Raw genomic sequence first — 25073 nt, forward strand, 5'->3', positions numbered from 1 at the left:
CCCACCACCGTGGGACAAGACAACCGTAATAAAGTCTAATAACCGTGAGTCGTGGTAAGAAAACCATGATTAATTTGACACAAACAATAGGTTACTGAAATATACAGTGACAGTTGCCGAGATACCGTAGGAACACGGCACTCTAAAAAGAAGAATATTGTACTTACAGCAAGGCAATTTTTCATCTGTCCAGATCTTGTCTGCAGTATTTATTGACACTAAATAGCTCAGGAGTGTAAAGTCCCGTGATCGTAGATCACTGAAAGTGATTGTAATTTTCGCTGGTGTCGCTCCTGGCGGATTACTAATTCAACTTTCACCGGTAATTTTTAAATTTATTATTTAATTATTATCGCTTACTATTTACAACGCAAAAAAGTAATTAAATTGTAATCGATTTTTTTAAGATTTTGCTAATCATTTTGACGTTCTATTGATAAAATATGAATTTCTTACTTCGGATACTTTCACAATTATCGTGTAGTGGCGCTAAAGGTTAATAGATTAATTTATAATTACATATTACGGAACATTAAAAAATTTAAATTTAGTATTTAAAACGTAAGTATATTTAAGGTAAAAATATATACCACAGCTTTGACCAACTAATATTTTTTATAATTAATGTTTTTAATTTTAATTTTAAATTAATCACTTTGACATTTATGTCAAATTTCCGGTATACGTTTACAGACTTGCCACTACTGGCGCTCGCGAATTTGTAAATATCCCCTCTACGTACGAGCTCACAGCTTATAATAATCAGTTTTAAACATTATTATTTGGCGCAGTCAGTAGGATGTGTTTTTGTCATTTTATATAATTGCTCCCCACACTCTCTAGGAGCCTTATGCATTGAGAATTGTCGCTCTAACGATAATAATATATTTAAAACTTTTAGATGAAAGATATTAAATCGTAAACAAAGCGTTACATGAAAATATTTCCATATATGTTATGCTCTACGTTCATATATCAACCGTTTGAATCTCTCAACTTTACCTGTCTGTTTAAACGTAGACGTAAACTGTATCACGAACAAAAGTAAAATAAATTGAATGACAAGGGAAGTCCATGGAACGTCCATACTGTTGACCGCTGCCACCGATCACAATTTACTTCTTCTTCTTCATGCCCTATGTTTTTTCAGAAAGTTAGTTGCCATCATTTCTATCTTAATTTTATTCACTGCGACCAAGAAGGCTTTTTTCCGTTCTGGACTGTGTTTGCCTGTTATTTTCCCTTGCATTATATTTTGTAGGAACCTATATTTAGGACCTCCCGTTACATGTCCGAAGTATTCCAGCTCTCTCTTCTTGATACTTTTTATAATCTCAGTACTTTTTCAAGGCAAGATTGAGGGCAGGAGAGGCCCTGGACGTAGACGTATATCCTGGCTGGCCAATCTTAGGAAGTGGACTGGTCTAACGTCAACCGATCTATTTCGAGCTGCCGTAAATAGAATAAGATGGGTCAATGTGGTCGCCAACATCTCTAGAAGATAGGCACTTTTAGAAGAAGAAGTTTTTCAAGAGATATTTTAGTATTATGTAGTTTCAAATCTTCTCCACCCAAGAAACTTTTAAAATGCTTCTATATCACCACATTTCGAAAGCCTCAAAGCGATTTACAGACACGGAGGTTAAGCCAATGGAATAGACTACTACTATAAAAGTAATTATTATAATAAAGTAATATAACAATCAGTTTTAAACATTATTATTTGGCGCAGTCAGTAGGATGTTTTTTTGTAATTTTATATAATTGCTCCCCACACTCTCTAGGAGCCTTATGCGTTGAGAATTGTCGCTCTAAGGATAATAATCTATTTAAAACTTTTAGATGAAAGGTATTAAATCGTAAACAAAGCGTTAAATGAAAATATTTCCATATGAATAATTGCTATGCTCTACGTTCATATATCAACTGTTTGAATCTCTCAACTTTACCTGTCTGTTTAAACGTAGACGTAAACTGTAGCACGAACAAAAGTAAAATAAATTGAATGACAAGGGAAGTCCATGGAACGTCCATACTGTTGACCGCTGCCACCGGTTACATTTTAGGCTCGTTCTCCTGAAACAAAAATATTTGCCGGTTAGAATTAATTGTCGGCCATTTCTCTTTTTGGCGTTTTAATACGTTATTTTGCCAAACTTACAATGTTTTGAGTTTCGTTATAAAATTAATCTCAACGGTCGGTTGGGAGGTAGATGTTGGAGGTTTAAATTCCTCTTGTTTTGTTTAATTACAATATAACTCGGACTGTTTTCAGAAATTGATAAAATATGTGATGAGTAGCTCTGTTAGACAGCAGACTCAGAAAAACGCAGGTTTAATTTAAATAAAAATATATTCTTAATCTACGACAATAAAATAAAAATATCAAAATAATATTTAATCCTCAACGCAGGTTTGAATAAGGCCCCCGGACGGCTATCTGTGAATAAAATAGTATATTATCCAACGAGCATGTAATGATGGCTATTACTCACGATGATGAAGTTTCCGACACGAGCCGTAGGCGAGTGTCGTAATTCATCAGAGTGAGTAATAGCCATTATGCGAGTAGAATACTATACTTTTTGTACGACCTTTTTTATTTGGATCAGTAGAAAAATATAATTATCAACTACTAACATTATTAAAAATCGAAAGAATTTACTTTTTATAAGAAAACATTTTTTATATAACTATGGTAACACTGTTAGAATCATAGAAATGTCATTAGTGTCATGATTTATAATGGCGGTGGCTTTTAAAAATAAGACATTATAAGGCAATTACATGTAAAAAAACGTTTGCTCCCAATAAAAATGTATTGTACAATCAACAGTAAGAATTCATTGATATAGTTTTTCTATCCGTAAATAGGAATTAGCACACATTGTTCATGTTTACCTTTTAATAACGTCAATGTTAAAATGTCAAATGTTGAAATTTAAACGTAAAAAATATACTGATCCATTATTACGGTTAAAAATTCTTAAACATTTTTCGAAGTTGATATAGATTACTTGATTGAATTATTTTATTAAATAAAGTTTAAGTAATTTTATTTGCTAATAATAAGTATATTAAAAGTGCCATGCACCACTGGAGTCTAACTTCAACCCGTGAGTAATGACCCGTGAGTAACTTCAGCCCGTGAGTAATGAACTATTACCCAGGGGTAAAGTAATAAGTGTTATTATCTATTCAAAAATAGTGAATAATGAGCATATTATTAAACGGTCGTATAAAAATAAATATATTTAATGTATTCGAAAAGTATGGCACTTTGTCAGTACATCCGCACAAATCAACATAAGACAGGCAATTGGTACGAGGATGAAGGGTTGCCAGACCCATTTATACAATTCCCCCAACCTGTACTACAAATTCCCCCAAAAATGACATTTTAAAAAAAATCCCCCAAAATTTATCTGCTATTTCTTCTTCTTTTTTTGAGCTGTCATCTGTCATTTCTTCTTCTTTTTGTGCTGTCATCTGTCATTTTTTCTTCTTTTTTGTCTGTCAAGTGTCATTTTACCAGCAAAGAATTTAGTAGAATTTTAGTAGATTTTATATATAAATCTGCCATTTACATATCTTACAAAATGATTTTGTGTCATCTTCTGATACAGAACCAATCCATCATACATAGAATAATTAATTATTAATGACCCACACCATTAAAATTCTATTAAACAGATTACCTTTAAGTTCAGCATTTGATTCCCAAGCAAATCGGTATTTTCGGGTATACTCCTTTTCTTTGGGCATATTTTTAGATTAACACGCCTACAAATACTAATTTAAATAAATTATGCGTATTGAACACACCAGAAAAAATATAACCTTCTTCAAAGCTAATTCTAGATAAGTAAATAAAGTTAAACAATAGGAGATAAAATTTTCTGTGTTTCACATACGATTATGAATATTTAAATACCCCATCAAGCGCACAAAAACCAAATTTTGTTGTGTCGCTGTTGAAGAAAACTATAATTCTTCACAAAATAAGTTGAGTAGTTTGTACTAGATGGCAAAATCGACTGTAAATGAATTTATTTTCAAAGATTTTTGTGAATCACAGTTTAACTTGAAATTCAAAATCGGCCAAGCAATGGAATGTGTTCTTAAAATTATACCCCAAAAAACCCCAATGCGAAAAAATGTTCCTCCAAAAAATCCCCCATTCAGTGTACGTCCCCAAAAAATCCCCCAAACAAGAAGAAATACCCCAAATTTGGGGGAAATTCCTGGCAACCCTGGACGAAGATGGGAGCAGCCGTTCAATACACGGTCGGAGAATAACGGGTCAGCGATTTATATATCCTAAATCGCTGCACGGTTTGACTTTAACTCAATACGTTAAAACCCGGTTGGTCCCCAGGCAATATCTGTAAGCCAGTTAAGTCTTCAGATCAGTTCTCCGTATACTAGCTTTCTGCAAACAAGCAAGCAATTTGATTTAACCCAGCCTGTGAGACATGTTCACCCCTTGAAAATGACGTTCGAGTGTGACAAATCCTTGAAGCGAGGTGTATTTGAGTAAAACAGGAGTCACTTCACCGCGCTCCAATGCTCCAGACTATCCCTTTCCCCCTAGAGCACTCTAATGCACGATAGGGGCACAACTATCAGCCAAATGCTCTTCACGTGGGAATTCTGGGTAATAGATTCCAACGTGGTGCCCTAATCAATTGTAGGTGCCCTAATTCAGGCTAGCGTAAGGCGCTTTAGTCATGGTTTCCTCTAGTGACTTTTCCGCGTAAAAATTGCTTTTGCTTGGGTCCCAAGCAGGAGGTTTATGTGCAGAAGGCTATTTCTAATTATGTTTCGTTTAAGAACTGATGAGCATCTTACAGCGTAATTTAGACCTTTTGACTGTATCAGGTTCCTTGTTGCGTTCAACTGTCTTTTGAATAGATTGATATACATATTGTGCTGTTTGCGTTGTCTTTTGATTATTGTATTTGTTGTTACCAATGTTTTCTAATAAAAGATTGTTTATTTTGATTAAATGATGTTTTTGTCTGTTGTAGGTGCTCGTGTGTAGGTACCTACTGTGTGTCCAATTCTATTAAATTCAGAATCATATAAACATAAAAAAAAAACAATTTTGTTGGTGACTTTTTCATTGAAAACCCCGTTTTAGAAGTAGAAAGTTTTGTAGATTATAATAATCTTTACAATTTTATTTTTTTATAGTTCGATCTCGAAATTGACATGTCAGAAGCAAAAACATGAGATTTGACAATAATAATTATTGTTGCAGTTTATTTTTAATATATTGAAATGTCAAATTAGTTAAGAAAAATACGAACAAATATTAGTTTTTCTCGTTATCTTAATACGGTTTTGTGATCAGAAAAAGTAGTAAATTTTTCAGCCACAATATTCCATATAATGATCAATTTTTTGTTTTATTGTTTAGAAAAACGAAACAAACCCCTGATTTGTATTAATTAGTAGACATTTCGTATACCTAACTCGTTATTTACAAAAGCGTATCGGGAAAATCATTAGAAGGAAAATAATTATAAATATCATCTGCTGCGCCTTCGGTATCATAAATAAAGTAAATAGTATTACAAAATCTGTTTATTTCCTTTTCTACCAAAAGATAATTGGGAAAATTAATTTTCCTATTAGATGGGAGCTTGCTAATGTATTAGGTATCTTAAAGGATGTGTACGGCTCAAAAGATCGTTTCATTTCTTTTAATAATCCTTTTGTAATCCAAACAAACTTTGATAATATTTGTGTAAGTTATTTTTTCCTTTTTGTTTATTCCAGAGTTGAAGCGTTTGTTGTCTATTCCGGCATCACAATTTGCTCCATTTTTCCAAGGTGTGTCCTAAAATTGCCCTTCTTTTTGGTTTATAATTTAGAATATCTTTAGTTTATTAACGCGTCGAAAAGCTCATTGTCCAATTTTCGTTTATTTTAATAAATCATACAAACCCATTCAGTATGTAGATAACTTCAATGTCTGTAAAAAATTTCCAACAAATAAGTATTAAGTACTTCCTAATAAAACAACCACTAAGGGCCGGTTGTTCGAAAGCTAATCAAGAAGTTAATTACAGTGGAACCCCGATAAGTCGGCCCCCGATAACCCGGAAGTCCGGCTAACCCGAACCGATTTTCATCAGACAAAAATTTAACAAATAAACACTTTTACAATTTTATCAAATAAAAATGTATGTAGGCAAAATAATATTTGAGAGATAATGTGTATTTGTGTAATTTGAACTACATATACAATAGTAAAAATGATTCATGCACACGGCGGCAGAGCGATCGTCTCGGCTTATCGGAAAGAACAGGCACCTGTCTGTATTCCTTTTCCTTTATTTATGTCAAACTGTCTTAGCATTGTTTAAAATAGACGTGACTATTTAAAAATTTTTTTTTAAAACAATGGTCTTAGTCTTTTCTTAAATAACAACATTGTTCCTTGTGACCGTATTGTGTGTAGTACAGTCATATTAATCACTTCCGTTCTGTAATCGTGCTTCAGATTGTGTTTGCGTGATTTTTGTCTAAGTAATGGTAACAAAACGTAAAAATGTTGTAGTGACAATGGAAAAGAAACTAGAAACATTAGGTAGGATTGATAAAGGCGAATCTTTAATCAATTTATTGCAGCATCATATGATGTCGGTACATCTCTACAGTATGACTGAGTTTTTTACCAAGAAATGAACAAAACTCTACACTCTATACAACTATAGGTAATTTAGATGTGTACTGTGCATATGTGTTTCATGTTTTTGTAATTATAATGGAGGTTATCTGTAAGTATACCGTATTTTATTAATTTTTACCATATTCTCCGGCTAACCCGGATTTTCGATAACCCGGATCGGCCGCGGTCCCGATTAATCCGAGTTATCGAGGTTCCACTGTATAATCAATCAGTTTATAGTAATCAATTTTCTTGATGGGACTCAAATCGAGACATCAAAAATACATGTAAAACACTAATCATTCATTGACTGTGGGTAAAGCAGTAATTAAAATATAGCCGAAGCTGTTATATTATTAAAAATTGGTTATTATTATTATTGATTTGTAAGTAAAAAAACAAGAAATTAACATCAGAAATAGTTTAATTATGGTTTATTTTAGATTAAAAGCAAAATAATAAAATAAATCAGTCAACAATGTCAACATAACGTCAAAATGTGGCATCTGTCAGAAGTGCGCTTAATCAAATATAATTGTAATTAAATATTTGATAATGATCATTTTTGATTAGCATTCGAACAACTGGCCCCATATATAACAAACCTTGTGGCCGATCCAAAATACGAACAATTCTTCGTAGGCATTTGTTAACATAGATATGGAGTCTATAAGGGTTTTTTTGTCACTATCACTTTCCAGGTTTCACATCCGTAGAGTAGAAATGACATTTAACTGGAATATTCAGATCTTTGTCTTTATAGTACGCTAATCAGACCTCTAAATAGGGTTGAGCATGCTGAACGCTTGTTGAGCTTTTATACCTCATATGAATGTCGTCTTCTGTATTAGATACCTGTATTCATACTTCCGCTTCCTAGTACGACACTTCCAAGATAAGTAAAATTTGCCACATTTTCAATCTGCATGTTGTTAATAGTATATATGTAGTATATTGCTTCTTGCATTTATTCTCATGGATTTGGTTTTATTAATATTGACTTTCAGAAATGAAAGTCAATGGAATAATAACAGAACCTATAGAAACAAACACAGGAATCAGGCAAGGAGATTCACTAAGCCCTGAAGAAAAAAAAAGGGGACAAAATGGGCAATAGAGAGATAAAAATACTCTGTTACGCTGATGACACCGTGTTAGTAGCAGAGTGCGAAGACGACCTACAAAGATTATTGCACGAGTTCAACATTAACGCAAAAGAAATGAATATGAAAATATCAGCCCAAAAAACAAAAAACTTAGTAATTGCCAAAGAACCAATAAGATGCAAATTGGAGTTAGACAATCAAATTATACAACAAGTAATGACTTTCAAATATCTGGGAATTAAATCTATCAGCCGACAACAATATCGACGAAGAGGTAAAAGACCAAATAATTAAAGCCAGTAGAACGGCGGGATGCCTAAACGACACAATTTGGAAAAACAAACACCTAAGATTGGAAACAAAGGCCCGAATATATAAGTCAGTTATTAGGCCAGTTATGACTTACACGGTCGAAACAAGACCAGATACAAGCAAAACACGAAGACATCTGGAAACCAACGAAATGAAGATCTTAAGAAGGATTGCTGGAAAAGGACTACAGGATAGGGTAAGAAGTGAGAAAATCAGACGCATATGTGGGGTAGACAATATAAATACCTGGGTAAAGAACAGAAAAGAAGAGTGGAAATAAGCAGGATGTCTGAATCAAGTATAGTAAGAATAGCCATAAACAAGTCACCGTTAGGCAGGAGAAATATAGGACGCCCAAGGAAAAGATGGAATGACAACTTAAGGGCATAATGAAAGGCACCGTTGAAGAAAAACAGGCAGTATTGCCTATATAAAAGAAGAAGAAGAAGAAGAAGAAGAAGAAGAAGAAGAAGACTTTCAAATCTATGTTATTAGCTTCACTGGAAAGTGTTTCCAGTTGGTCAGCCACATATTGGAATCTTTGTAACCACCAAAGTAAAACAAGACCTAAAAATACTAAAGTCTGCATGCCCGCCTACATCTGAATACTCTGACGAGTTTACTCCAGAAGAAATTACCTCAGCAATATCAGAAATAAATCTGGAAAGGCACCCGGCTCCGATAAAATACATCCAGAATTTTTACTCCATTGTGGCAAATATGCTAGGAAATGGCTGGCTGATTTCTACACAGATATATTAAAATCAGGAGAAATCCCCCATTTCCTTAAAAAGGCCTCCATTATAGCCATATTGAAACCAGGAAAAGCAAATGATCAACCCCAAAACTACCGACCGATTGCACTGCTAAGCTGTGTCTATAAACTGTTGGAACGCTTAATCCACAACAGAATTAGTAACACCATATTGGGGGTGATACCTATTGAGCAAGCAGGGTTCAGACCTAACCGCAGCTGCACAGATCAGATCCTATCCCTAACAACACATATCGAAGCAGGTTTTCAAAGAAAGCAAAAAACATCCGTTGCTTTCATTGACCTATCAGCTGCATACGACACCGTCTGGAGACAAGGACTAATCTGCAAACTGATCTGTGCCATCCCGTGCCAAAAGGTAACCAAACTCATTGATAGCATGCTCACCGACAGACCTTTTCACGTCACAATGGGCAACTTAAGAAGTGTCCAAATAAAGCTCAGCAATGGACTGCCACAGGGATCTGTTTTGGCACCCTTACTCTTTAATTTATACATCGCGGACCTACCTAGGACAACTTCGCAGAAATTTGGGTACGCTGACGATTGGGCCATTGCAGCAAGACATAATAACATGAATGTTACAGAAACAATACTGACGGATGACCTTGCTGTTATGGGTGAATATTTTCGCAAATGGAGGCTACGGCCCAATGCAACGAAAACTGAAGTGTGCTGTTTTCATCTGAATAATGCCCAAGCCAACAAAAAACTCTCCGTTCACTTTGAAAACAGACTACTCGCTCATAACTCAATACCAAAATATCTTGGAGTGACTCTTGACAGAACCTTAAGTTTTAAGGAACACCTACAAAGAACGGCAGAAAAACTGAAGACGCGAAATAATATAATCCAAAAGCTATGTGGCACCACATGGGGGTCCTCAGTCTCCGTACTCAGATCATCCGCTCTCGGACTCGTATACTCGACGGCTGAATATGCTTCGCCGGTATGGCTCAATAGCAAACACACGAAGATCATTGACACCCAATTAAACCAGACAATTCGAATGATCTCAGGTACAATTCGACCAACACCGAACTATTGGCTTCCCATTCTGAGTCACATTCCACCGCCTAAACTAAGAAGAAGTCATTCTCTTCTCAGAGAATATCGAAAAATCGAGGCTAACCATCAACTACCCATCCACCATGATAAGCTTGATATCGAAATGAACAGACTGCGCTCCAGATATCCCCCATTGTTAAGGGCCACCTCCCTACATCAGGAACATTTCGACCTCACCAACGCTTGGAAAAGACAAAGGGAGAGCGACTCACCACAGGAATCACACCAAATGGCCTGTATCGATCAGAAACCGCCAGGCTTTGAACTGCCCCGCAATACATGGACGGCGCTGAACAGAATAAGAACAGGGACCGGTAAATGTGCTGACAGCTTGCATAGATGGGGATGGGGAAAGGCCCTTACTCCTGAGTGTGATTGTGGTGCGCAACGGCAGACCGTCCGCCACATTATTGAGGAATGCCCCCGAAGGCAGTACCCTGGAGTTTTCGATGAGTTCCTGAATGCGACCGAAAATGTTTTACAGTATATTAATACATTAGATGTTCGTTTGTGATACTTCATGTAATGTTTTATATACTTTTTTTAAAATTATGTGTTCTTGTTGTGTCTATGCCATACGATAAATAAATAAATAAATGGAATCTTTGTCCTAAGAGACAGATATCATCGGCATATTCTAGATCACTTAAGCGTGTGGTTAACTTCCATTGTATACCTCCTGTATCTGAGTTTAGTTTGGAGACAACATAGTCTACAGCTATGTTAACAAGAAACAGAGAAAGCACGCATCTCAGTCTGACGTGGTCGTTGTTCTCTGGTCTGACTCCAGTAAGTATATTAAATTCGTTACTTCTAAACAGACCATTTTCTATGACTTTTTTCGTATGCTTTATAATTGATGACTTACGAGAAATAATCTATGCACACCCCAACAGGATTCATATAATAACTCTTTCAGACACCGATCTAAATGCATCATATTGCACCGTATTTTATTTTATTCATCACAATATGCATCAAATTTGTACTTGCAAGCATCATAATGGGGCTAAATGTTGTAAATAACTAGCACCAAAGAAACATTTGTATGGATTCTTTCAATCGTTAAATATCATCCCATTAAAGCAAATATTTAACAGTCTGATAAGTTTTTCGCATCATTGCATTCGAATCAAATAAACCTTGAACTCATTATGACTAAATAATTATCAGGCACTTTCCTCATCGGCATCGGGATCGGGAGAGAAGTGAAGTGACGCTTTAGCCAGTTGGAAATTGGAATGCTTCACTTGTTTCGACTTGTTCTAAATAAATAGAGGGAGCATCATGTCGAAATCAACTTCATGATCTTAATGGAACGTTTTCAGTTTTCGCTTTATTAAACAAATTTCTTAGATACACACAAGATGCAAGGGAATATTATTTTTTAGAAAGTCTTTGTACGAGGGAAACTTGTTTGTTTATCAGATATACTAAAACGAAATAGTCCAGATGAGGGATGACTTTTGAAAATTTGAAAACATTTGCACTAGCAATAATGAATTATTCTTATTGATAACTTTTGTATGGTCCAGTCGGGATAGACGAAAAAAGAGCTAACTTTGCTTGACTAGTTATCCCAAATTTTACTATTCTAACCTTTAATGGGGGTCAATAGTGGTGTAAATAAAATAATGGCACGTGGAAAACCTACTGATCAAAAAGTGCGAAAAATTATTATTTATTAGTACCATAAAGGAAAAACAAAATGAATTGACGGTAGGAACAACTACTGTGTTTAATATAATAATTAAGAAATACGGTGGTACCCCGGTAACTCGGCCCCCGATAACCCGGAAATCCGACTAACCCGGACCGATTTTCATCAGACAAAAGAAACATTTTTTCACTTTGACTGAGTTTTTTACCAAGAAATAAAAATAGTGTATACAACTGTACGTAATTTAGATGTACTGTGCATATGTATTTCATGTTTTTTGCAATTATAATGTGTATTTTCCTATTAAAAATTATTATTTTACTAATTTTTACCAGATTCTCCGGCTAACCCGGATTTTCGATAACCCGGATCGGCCGCGGTCCCGATTAATCCGACTTATCGAGGTGCCACTGTATGGTCAAACTGCCAGTATTGATGTTCGCGGCAAAAGCTCAGGCCGCCAAAAACTGTTTCTTAAAGGAGTATAAGGCATTTAATTATAATCGGAATATATTATAATAGGAATGTATATATTCGGGAAGAAGAAATACACTAAGGACCGGTACTTTATGCAACTTTCCGTCCCGATTAAACCTCGGTTAGCGGAATTTTCCATGACAAAATTTCTCTAACCGGGGTTTAATCGGGACAGAAAGTTGCATAAAATACCGGCTCTAAGAGAAGTAACTGTCTCAAATATATATCCTCAAAAGCGGCCTTAGTTTTCATAAGGTGTGTTTTGTAGGTTCTTTGCGATATACATTTTCTATTTTTTTATTTATTCGGGTCGGCCAAAGAAAAACCATTGTTGACGGAAACTCAAAAAGGTAATCGTTACATTTAGGCCAAATCAAAACTTTTGTGGACTAAACATAATTGGGACTATCTACAGCGACGAAAGCAAATTTGATGTATGTGTGGGAGACTAGCGAAAGCGTGTGATTCAGTAAAAACAGAAGCATTCCATAAGGATTCCATTCTCAAAAAGACTTTAAAGCTTCCACAGGACATTATACTGTGGTATTGTATGTCGGCCAAAGGGTTAAGAACTTTATATTTTATTAAAGGCATAGTAAACGCAGCCAAATATCAGGATATCATTAAAGATTCGTTTTTACAACTGCATATAAATGTAAAAAATGACCAGTCTTCTATCTGGTTTTAGGAGGTAGCAAGGATAAATAAAAAAGTACATGCAAAAAACACTGGATGATGAATTTTTCAAAGATTAAATACCAAATAATTTTTGGTATTTAAAGATATATTACAAAATAAGTAGGTAATGTAATTAGAAATCAAATGTAGTTCCCCATATTATACTATTCAAAATAAACCAATGCAGAAGCCTTTGAAAATAATAAAAAGTGGAACCAAATTATAGTAGAATGAAACCAATTGAAAAAGGAAGAAAATATAACAAAATAAAAATAAATTGAAGGAGATTTGAGGTCAAGAAGGGGGGGGGGGTGATGAATTGAATTTTTAAGGGTAAAAAACGGTTTATATATTTCCTCCTTTCACAACTATTTTTCCTTTTATTAACTGAATAAGGCATAAGTATATAAGCTGCTGCAGCAACGTCCATCTTGCAGATACGGTTTTAAGGCAATTATTGATGGAACGTCAAAATGCTCGCTACGAAGTACGAAACGAGATTCGGTTCGTTGCTTCGGAGTATGTCTGGACCCACCTTTATCTGTTTTGTAGTGTAATGATTCCTTCGAAAAAGGTAAATTTCCAGAGTGCCTAAAGACAGCCATTATTATTCCTCTTCATAAGGGTGGTGAAAAATCTGATGCCTGTAACTATAGACCTATTGCCTTACTACCGGTACTCTCCAAAATTATCGAGAGACTCATTAAAACTCGACTTATGTCCTTTATCGTTGATAACAACATTTTATCACAAAATCAGTTCAGCTTTTTAACAAATAATTGTACCACTGATGCCATGTTTTCTGTACTACATGAGGTTTACCAAGCACTAAACAATAATCTTTATACTGCCACTGTTTTCTGCGACTATGCCAAAGCTTTTGATTGTGTAAATCACGACATCTTCATTACAAAACTAAATTTACATGGAATTCGAGGTATTTCTTTAAATTGGTTCCAATCCTACTTGAATAATAGGAAACAACTAGTTAGAGCAAATGATACTGACTCTAGTCTCAAAAACATTGTATGTGGAGTACCACAAGGTTCAGTATTGGGTCCTCTTCTGTTCTTTATCTTTATAAATGACATCACTAATTTAAAAATCGATGGGAAAATTTTTCTTTTTGCTGATAATACCAGTATCACTTGGAGCAAGTCAACTATTGCATCTCTTCATGAAACTATAACCTCGGATCTACTGACGATAAAGACCTGGTCTGACTCTAATTTACTTTCTTTTAACGTAAATAAAACAGTAGCATTATCCTATAAAGGAGCTCTTCAACCTTTGCCTCTTAATAACAGCCAGATCAGTACCGTTGATTCTGTAAAATTTCTTGGTATTTTTTTAGACAGCAACCTCAAATGGTCCCTTCATATCGATTCGTTAAGTAAGAAACTCGCCTCAGCTTGCTATGCAATCAGATCTGTCTCAAGGGAACTCAATTTAGCATCTTCTAAAATAACATATTTTTCGTTGTTCGAGTCTCATCTTCGATATGGTCTTCCTTTTTGGGGTTCTAGTACAGCTGCTCAATTTGATGTTATTTTTAAATTGCAAAAAAGGGCAATAATATATCTGTTTGGCCTCAGAAGATCTACACATTGTAGAATTTACTTCAGAGATTACGGAATTTTAACACTTCCATCTTTATATATTCTAGAAACGGTTTGTTTTATTCGTAAACACCTTCATGTCTTTCCAGTAAGGCCCAATCATCTTTACTCCACCAGAAATTCAATATTTGACATTTATTTACCGATTCCATCCACTGAGTTAGTAAAGAAATCTATATTATATTCCGCAAAGAAACTGTACAACCATCTCCCGTTACAACTTAAATCTGCAACATCTTTCCCAAAGTTCCGTAAAATGACAAAAGCCTATCTATCTAAAAGACCATACTATTCAATAGAAGAATTTCTTAATGAATAACTAAGAAAATTGGATTTCATACGCAGTAGCATAAACTTGTCAGTTCCTTATGTATTTTATTATATTTGTTGTAAGTATGTTCAATTTGCAATTTATATAAATTTTGCAATAAATTGTTTTTGTCTTGGCTTTTATATCTTATATTATACTGTACATATATTGACGATTTATCTTATTTTAGTAAATTGTACTTGTTATTTGTTATTGATATTATGTTTTCTTTTGACTGTATGTAAGCTTTGTCCATAAAATTGTAAAAATTTTCAGTGACAATAAAGCATATTTCTATTCTATTCTATTCTAGTGAATATCTGGTCAATAGTAGAGCGCCTTGGTCTGAATCCGTATCTAAATATGACCGCACAAAAATATTTTTGTGTAAAATAAGTGCCTATTAGAATTAATATATTTTCACAAATTCATCCTATTTCATTTAAAAATTGACTAATAAACATAAAAAATTACTGTACAGCTAAAGAAACCACCTAGTATAATAAATATGATGGATTGCGAGTCGCTGCCGCTGCCCATTATTACAATCTTAATTTTTGAAGGGAGCCACCAGCACAAGCACACTCTTTTAGTTCTGCGTGACTTTTATAAGGTGGCAGGCGGACTATCATTTCAACGGGGGTGGGCAGCGAGGGCTAAATGTCCCTCCCATATAGTCCAGGCTGTATGCTCGACCCAGTTAGGTAAATTATTCCAATTCGTTTTTTTTTGCACAAACTTAATCAAAAAGAGGACAGTGGAACCCCGATAAGTCAGCCCTCGATAACCCGGAAGTCCGGCTAACCCGGAGATCCGGCTAACCCGGACCAATTTTCATCAGACAAACATTTCAACAATAAAAATGTACTATCCGTTGCAAGATACTTCGGATGGAATTCCCCAGATTATTTTGTGCTTGATATCGGCCCAGTCTCTTAATCTGGAGAATTCCATCCGAATTATCTTGCAAGAGATAGTATGTAATATAATATTTGAGAGAATATGTGTTTTTGTGTAATTTTAACTATGTATACGATAGTAAAAATGACTCATGGCACACGGCAGCGGCGGTAGAGTGACGGTCATTGTCTCAGATTTATCGGAAACAACAGGCACCAAAAGACTAAAAGACTATTTAAAAAATTATTTTTTAAACTATGGTCTTAGTTTGCACTGTTCGTAACATCGTTCCGATTGTGACTGTATTGTGTGTAGTACAGTCTTGTATTGTTTGCTTCCGTTTGCTCAGGTTTGTGTTTGCGTGTTTTTAGTAATTTAGATGTGTGGGTACTGTACATATACAGGGTGTCCCGAAAATATTGGTCATAAATTATACCACAGATTCTAGGGTTAAAAATAGGTTGATTGAACATCATTTACCTATATACAATACTGCACACAAAAAAAGTTACAACCCTTTGAAGTTACAAAATGAAAATCGATTTTTTTTCATATATCGAAAACTCTTAGAGATGTTTTATTGAAAATGGACATGTATCATTCTTATGGCAGAAACTTCTTAAAACAAAATTATAGTGAAGTTTGTCTACCCCATAAAAATTTTATGGGGGTTTTGTTCCCTTAAACCCCCCAAACTTTTGTGTACGTTCTAATTAATTCATTATTGTGATACCATTAGTTAAACACAACGTTTTTAAAACTTTTTTGCCTCTTAGTACTTTTTCGATAAGCCAGTGTTTATCGAGATATTTTGAATATTTATCGATTCCACCACATATTTGTATATGGTTAAGTACGATTATAGAAACCTGTTAATAATCTGAAAATTTATTTATAATTTACATTTTTAGGTATATTTTGAAAAAGAAGCCACATCTCGATAAAAGGTGACTTGTCAAAAAAAGACTAAGAGACAAAAAAGTTTTAAAAATACTATGTTAAACTAATGGTACCACAATAATAGTTTAATTGGAACGTACACAGATATTTGGGGGGTTTAAAGGAACAAAACCCCCATAAAGTTTTTATGTAAATATATTAAAAAAGAAGCCGCATCTCGATAAAAACTGGCTTACCGAAAAAATACCAAGAGGCAGAAAAGTTTTAAAAACGTTGTGTTTAACGAATGGTACCACAATAATGAATTAATTAGAACGTACACAAAAGTTTGGGGGGGTTTAAGGGAACAAAACCCCCATAAAATTTTTATATGGTAGACAAACTTCACTATAATTTTGTTTTAAGATGTTCCTGCAATAAGAATGATACATGTCCATTTTCAATAAAAAATCTCTAATAGTTTTCGATATATTAAAAAAAATCGATTTTCATTTTGTAACTTCAAAGGGCTGTAACTTTTTTTATGAGCACATTTGTACTAAGGTAAGTTAGGTTCAATCGAACTCTTTTTGATCCCAGAATATGTGGTATAATTTATGACCAATCTTTTCGGGACACCCCGTATATATTTTATGTTATTTCAATTATAACGGAGTTGATCTGTAAGTATACCGTATTTTATTAATTTTTACCATATTCTCCGACTAACCCGTATTTTCGATAACCCGGATTGGCCACGGTCCCGATTAATCCGAGTTATCGAGGTTCCATTGTACTTATAATAAATCTACAGGGTGCCATGAGGTACAGCTGTCGAAAAATTGTTTAAACAATTTTTTTTAAACAAATTCAAAAAATCAATTTTTCACTTTTGACAATTTTTTTAGATTCTTTCTGTTTTTATGAGCAAAAACAAGTCACTTGTGATATTTCTCTAAAATTGATTGTTGTCGAGTTATACGCGATTTATAATTTGAAAAACACGAAAATGGCCATTTTCAAGGCTTAATAACTTGCTTAAAAACTATTATTATGAAAGTCAGAAAGTGACTAAATCAAAGTTTAAACCGCACCCCCCCCCCCCCCTACGAGCTTCTGAAGAAATTTTTGTCGTTATTTTATTACTAAGCTGTTATTTTTAATTATTATTAACAATGAGCTCTGAGCGCGTATTGAGGCGGCCGTCAATGTGAATGCGAGTGAGATTCACCATTAGACGGCCGGAGTGGTGTCTCTCTTTCGCACTCACCATTGACGGCCGTCTAATACGCGTTTAGCGATCATTGTTAATAATTAAAAATAACGGCTTAATAATATAGAATAACAAAAATTTCTTCAGGGTGCCGTAGGGAGGGCTTTAAACTTTGATCTGGCCACTTTCTGACTTTCATAATAATAATTTTATAATATCTTTTTGAGTAAGTTTGTGCAAAAAAACGAATCGGGATAATTTATCTAACGGGGGCGAGCATACAGCTGGACTAAAATGTCCCTCCCATACACAACGATGGGTCGATAAAACAAGGGTTTCTTCTAATATATTTTGAAAAGGCCATTTTATTACCCTAATAAAATTATTAATCATGTGTTCGGTGCGTTTATCACAAAAACAAATCGTGAAAAAAATTGCCTATGGGGTTCGGTAACTCGATAATGGTTTGTTGCTAATGAGTCAATCCCTTGGGATATTTAAAATGAGTTAATTATCAGTGGACGTGACGTGACTCGATGAACGAGAGTCTAGACTACGGTCTACATAAACTGCTGGATAAAATTAGTGCCATGTTTTATTAAAATTAAAAAAGGGTCTTAAGGTAGATTAAATTACTCTAATATATAAATAAATATATATTATTATAGTAGGGAAGAAAAGTATGCTAAACTTGCAGTTACTCGAGCGTTATGGAGAGCCAATGGGGTTGTGAAAAGTAGGTAGGTCCTAAAACCAAATAATGTTAAGTTAAGTTTTCCATAAAGTGGAGGACTTTCCATTTTTAATTTAATTTTTCATTTCCAACAATCATTTTTATCGATTATAGCGCCATCTCTCCATATTTCGAAAAAATGTCTCGAATAAAAGTTACTTATTTTTACGTAAGGAATCCAAATCTGCAATAAAAAATGGGGCTCCGACTTAAGATTTTAGAGTAACCCCCCGCCCCCCACCTCGGTGGGGGTGGTGTTTGTTGAATTCGATAGATTTTTCAAAAATATTGAATACGTGTATTTTCCAGTTTTTCGAACTGCTGTTCATTTCGCGAAATATCGCGGGGTTCGTATTTAAAATTTTAAATCTTCCCACTACCCCTCTCCGTGGGGGGTCGTGTTTGGTATCATTTGAGAGATTTTTAAAAAATATTGTTTACGTATTTTTTAGTTTTTCCATCTGACGTTCATTTCGTGAAATATTTGCTACTTTTTTGTGAAACTTTGTGACTCACCCCTTTTCCTTACGCCCCGCTCAAATCGTCAGATTTTTTTTAAATATAAACTCTTTTGCATGTACTTAACGATTTCGAGTTTTTCTAAGGATAGATATCTGATGATTTTAAGTGTTTCTAAGGATAGATTTTTTTCAGTCCCCCCTTAACGAACTTTCCTGTATTAATAGCCAATATATGGTAGAGGTACATTTACAGGTTACAAGGTTTCTCCCCGTGTGATAATCTGACCCACTCGAGTAACTGCCAAAATCACCGCTTGGGCTCCCCTACCATTATGAGCAATCTTTTTACTTTTCGACCACTTTTGTATAAGGGAGGTCCGCGGATTTTTATCAAATTTTAGTGTATAATTTACCTTAAAAAAATAGCCTGTATCTATTTTTTTTTTAACCTCTACGTGACCCTGGACCAGAGATATGTCCCTCGAAAGGGTCAAAAACAGCCTTTTTTTACCCTAAATTTTAAGGGTTCTATCTCTGAGCCCAGTTTACCGATGTTAACACACGTCTTATTTTTCTTGTTATGTTGTCATCTTTTTGATGAAAAAATTTGCAAATTTGCAAAATATACGTTTTATTTCATAGGTTAAGAAGAACGAAGAGAAAACTTTCAAAATTTTATGATTTAGCTTAGGCCCCAGTCTGTTAGCAATACAGTGGAACCCCGATAAGTCGGCCCCCGATAACCTGGAAGTCCGGCTAACCCGGACCGATTTTCATCAGATAAACATTTTGATTTTCAATATTTTGTATTTTTCAATTTAATTGTGGCTTATTTCCAATCAAAATAGTTAATTATCAGACAAACCTTTCAACAATAAAAATGTATGTAATATAATATTTGAGAGATAATGTGTACTTATGTGTGTAATTTGAACTATACAATATTAAAAATGACTCATAGCACACGCCGCAGAAACAACAGCCACCTGTCTGTAGTATCTATTCCTTTTTATTTCAAACTGTCAGCATTGTTTAGGAAAGACTATTTAAAAAATTCTTTTATAAACAATGGTCTTTAGTATTGTGTGTCTTGTATTGTTGGCTTCCATTTGCTTACGTTTGGGGTTGGTGTTTTTTTTAGTAATTTTAATGAGTAGGTACTGTGCATATTTATAAATATATTTCATGTTATTTCAATTCTAACGGAGTTTATCTGTAAGTATACCGTATTTTATTAATTTTTACCATATTCTCCGGCTATCTCGGATTTTCGATAACCCGGATCGGTCGCGGTCCCGATTAATCCGAGTTATCGAGGTTCCACTGTAATTATTCTCATAAAGAGCTTATTTTTAATGACATTAGTTCAGTAGTGATGCGAAATAATGAGCACTATATTCAAAAATTAAATAAATATGGCGATACCTAAAGCATGGGATCGTTCGTATCACAAGAACTGCAGACACAAATACAACTGAAGAACTCAGCAAAAATATGAGAAACCGTCTACGCCATAGAAACAGAAACCTTCACGGATATAGCCCGATTTATTTAAGGACGGGGACCTGGACGACACGGCTGTCTTAACGCGACACGTTGAAGAATCCTCTGATATGAAAAGTATTGGCTAGTTTATCATACAACGGAATGGGGCGACACCGGAGTGTGCCGGGGATGTGCGCTTTCTATTGTTCTACGGCACGTATCGTGCCGCCCCTTTCTAACATAAATCAGCCTTAAAATGGAGTTATTAAATAGGAAAAGTAAGTTGAAGGAACATCAAGATCGTATCTAGATACATATCGATCTGTCATCAAAAGAAAATGAAACACGGAACGAAATAGTTGAAATAGCAAAAAAAGAAAAAAGTAAAGGAAAACAGCCAGACTAGGCTATAAGAAGCTGATCTTCGAAGGAATGGATATGGGATGAAGAAAAACAAAAGCTAGTAGAAGAAAAACTTATGAGCCAAATTATGGCAAAATATAGAAAAGATAAATATCTGGGAAATGAAATGAGACAGAATTAATAAAAATAGGACAGATCACCTTGTTCAAGAGTGGGAGGATCAATAGATTTTTTGGAGTCAGATTCATAGTGTCCGACAAAGTAGGTAAACAAAGCAGTTGTAGATTTTTAAAGGGATTTCAGGAGTTAAAGAGAGGCAGATACGAACAGGGACTATACAATATTAATAGCAAAATTAAATCAAGAAGTACCCATAATTCCAAAACCTGTTAAGCGACAGATTAAATTTCGATAGAGCTTCTTCAAGAAAAACAGGTAGTTAGCATCTCAATAAACGGAAAGATATTTACTGTTACAGAAATTGTCTTAAATCTGAAACAACTGTAGAGAATTAAATTAGTTTTATAAAAACTTAAAAACACTGTTCATCAATGTTTTATTAATCAATCGTTGGTCTTAACGAAATTCGTCCCAAAGCTCCAATTCAAAATTAGCCAAGAAAGCTTTTTACACCTTCCCCACTATTATGCACATAAATACTTCAACAAAACCGTAATAAACCCTGTTGGATGGATGTTTAAACCTCTATTAACAAGTAAAATGATTCCATAAATAACTTACAAGCGAAAATCGATAATTCTGTGTTAAGTGAATGAGAATACCAATCGTTTGCAGTACATAATAGAAAGGACTGTGCTTAATCTTTTTGTAATAGATCTATTGATTTTTCCTCTACAAAAAGCTCTGCCGCACTTTTCGATACACAAAGAAAAATGTATGGCATGTTTGCTGACAATCAGCGAGGATTGGGGCAGTTTTTGTAATTAAATCATACAAATAACGTGTACGAACGCTTTTGACTAGGTACAATTTAGATTATTTTTATGTTTCAACACGTTAACCGCCAGGGCGGTCATCAGAAATGTAATATTCAAATACAGGCTCTATCTAAATGGATGGAAGGAAGACCGTGTGATAATAATTCACAAACCAGGGAAGAACAGCATTTTCCCGCAAAATTACAGGGCGATTAGCTAACTTCGAACACTCGGCAATATAGTAGAAATATTCATATAAACCAGGCACCAAATAGAGACAGGTCAGCTTGGGATAATTCCTGAAACACGATTTGGCCTCAGAGCATAGCATTTTAGTGAACATCAAGTACTCCGACTAACCGAATCCATTGCAGATGGATTTAACGATAAACAATATACAGGAGCTGCCTTCCTGAAAAATTCTGCCTTCCTTCCTCTTCTGCAGAAAAGCTGTCTTTCTCCAGAAACCTAGATGTAGCTATGAGAAACTTACGACGTCAATGGACACAATAGAAGGCTGGTGTATCCAATAGAGAAAAAAAAAATAGATTCAGAGAAGATCCAAGAGGTTTTCTTCAAAAAGAGACGGGATAATCCAGAGGAACTAATAGTGCAAGAAAGGCCCATCGAATTAAAAAAACGAAGCCAAGTACCTAAGAATCACATTGAATAAAAACCTAACGTTTGCACCACATGCAAACGCAACAATCCAAAAGACAGAAGCAGCATTTGGCCATCAGATGACTTACAGGAAGAAAAAATACATTAACAACATAAGCAAAGATCAGACTAATAAATAGCATCATACTAACTATAATCACATACGCATCGTTCGTATGGGGACACACGTGCAAGAAAAATAGAAAACAATACTAGAGATAATAGAAGAAAAAGCCAGGGAACATTCGCTGCACTTGAAAGTCACCCAATCCAGATCCTGCTAGAATCAATAGAATATGATGTTTTCCATATAGATGGAAACATAGAAGACCAAAGGAACAAATAAGATGACCACAAACAATAATAACCACGTAGCTCTATCTGAAGAATTGATGAAGTTCAACTCGCAAGAAAATAAACATTTTAACCATTGTCCGGGCAAGCAAAAGCACAATGATGATATACATCATCATCATCATCATCATCATCACGTAGCGCTACAACCCTGGGTGGGTCCTGGCTGACTGTACAACTTTCTTCCAATTTCTTCCGTCTTCCATCAACCTAGGGTCAAATGGAATGTTCATTTTCCGGAGATCTGCTTGGATGTTATCTCTCCATCGCATTATGGGACGTCCAAGTGGTCTTTTGCCTGTAGGAATCTCCTCCCATACCAGTTTTACAAGTCATTCGTTATGAGGTCTGTGCACGTGGCCTGCCCATCTTAGTCGCTGTGATTTAATTTCTTGGACAATATCGGTGTCATTGTAGAGTTCTTTTAATTCTAAGTTGGTTCTGATCCTATACTGGTTTGTGTTAATGTCGTGGTGAGGTCCGAAAATTTTTCTAAGTATTTTTCGTACAAAACGTCTGAGCTTTTCTTCGTTTGATTTGGTCATGGTCCACGTTTCGCATCCATTTAGTACTGGTCTGACGATGGATTTATAAATTTTGATCTTGGAAATTCTTGTAAGATTTTTTGATTTTATAAGCTTATCCAGTGTGAATAGACAGCGATTTGCTGATTGGATTCTGTCTTTTATTTCTTCAGTAACAACGTTGTCACCTGTGATTACGGCCCCCAGATAATTAAAACGTTGTACTCTTTCGAAATTGAAGGTGTTGACCGTCACATTTTGTCCTATCCTGTCTCTTCGTGTTTTTCTATTTATACACATATATTTCGTCTCCTCTTCATTAATCCTCAGTCCTACTTCGCTTGTTGCTCCTTCCACCTTGTTGAATCGATAGCAGTTCTGTTTTTATTTCGGCCGACTCATGGCTTTCTCTAATACAAGGTTAAAAAGTAGTGGAGATAACGCATCACCCTGTTTGAGTCCACTGTTGATGTCTAAGCTGTCAATGATGATATACGCCAATTAATAATATGATATCAGGATTATAGCACCTCACGATCTTCACCTTAACTATGAGAAGTATTTCAGGTCGAACTCCTTGTACCCATGTGATAAGTATTTTGCCCATTTGTAGCCTCTATTGCGCATCAGCGTGCTATCGAAGCATGGAGGATGGTCTGGAGCATTGGAGCGACTTGGAGTGGTTTTGATAAGGTACGTATCCATACAAGGGTGATCCGCACTCGGTGAAGATGCTCAAATGGATACGGCATGCGCTCCCCTACATATAAACCGCAAACCGGTTGAATCGAAGAGGATGAGCGACGATCACCAACGTATCCACTATGTGGAGCTGCTACACCGAGCACGGATCACCCTTATATGGATACCTACGTATCTTAACACCTACATGTCATTTTTAATTCTATTGCTTACTTGCTTAATTAACCACAAAAAATAATATATTTTTTGATAGTTGAACTAAATTTATGTATGTGGTGTAAGAAAGAAATATATTGAGTTTAGGGTCAACCTGCTCCTTTTTCCCATAATATTGGGTTTTTTAAAGAAACATTTATAGTCTTGACGGGCTTACTTATCTATGTAATTTATATGCAATCATCAGGCTCAGTTTGCTTCAGAAACATTTTACTTCAGGAGATGCCATAATTTCAGTATACTTTTTATAATATTGGAGAAGGTCTTTTCATTTTTATGGCCTGAAAAGATTGTCGGACGTCTGATGCCTGAATGACTTTTCTATTAGCATCATATCCAACACGATTTAACCAATACTACCAATGCAACCAAAGCGCATTATTACCCCACACACGTTTCCTTTTTTCTGTATAAGCCAGGATCCCTACTGTAAGGGCTGTTCTATAAGCCAATGTATTGTTGCTCGAGTTATAGTCCAATGACCTCTACGATCTAAGAGGATACCGCTAATCAGTACCGAAATATCTAGAATCTTGCAACTGTGACGTACTAGAACAGCAAATTCAGATATAATGAAGAAATATACGAACAATATAGCGAACCAGCACTAGCACAATACACTAGACTGCAGAGATTACGGTGTGGGCAAGGCACGTAGTCTGCATGCATAAGAACAGAATCCCCAGAAAATTGAAAATTGAAGAAGAAATGTTGGAACATCAAAAAAGAGATGGGAAGACGAAGTAGATGAGGATGCCAAAAACCTCCCAAGAACGCGTTCATGGAAAAGAACAGCAGTAAATCGATATAATTGGAAAAGTTCGCTTAAGGAGGCCAAGGACCGGTTTGGGCTATAGTGCCATTGGATTGATTCAATGAAACAAATTCAGCATTTCTATTTATTATAAAAGAGCATCGCAAAACAATCTTTTTCAGTCAAATTGTTATATTTTTGTGTGCG

General features: G+C 35.1%; 1 protein-coding gene across 1 annotated transcript in view; it reads right to left on the reverse strand.

Annotated features, from left to right (window-relative positions):
• LOC114329455 (uncharacterized) overlaps positions 1 to 25073 on the reverse strand; it is a 126595-nt gene that overhangs the window by 42643 nt on the left and 58879 nt on the right. The window contains exon 2 of the mRNA XM_028278570.2: positions 1950 to 2076. Within this exon, the coding sequence (XP_028134371.1) occupies positions 1950 to 2034 (85 nt within the window). The 5' untranslated portion in view covers positions 2035 to 2076. The remainder of the gene's footprint in view (positions 1 to 1949; positions 2077 to 25073) is intronic.

Source organism: Diabrotica virgifera, chromosome 7 (assembly GCF_917563875.1).
Source record: "Diabrotica virgifera virgifera chromosome 7, PGI_DIABVI_V3a".
NCBI classification, from domain to species: domain Eukaryota; kingdom Metazoa; phylum Arthropoda; class Insecta; order Coleoptera; family Chrysomelidae; genus Diabrotica; species Diabrotica virgifera.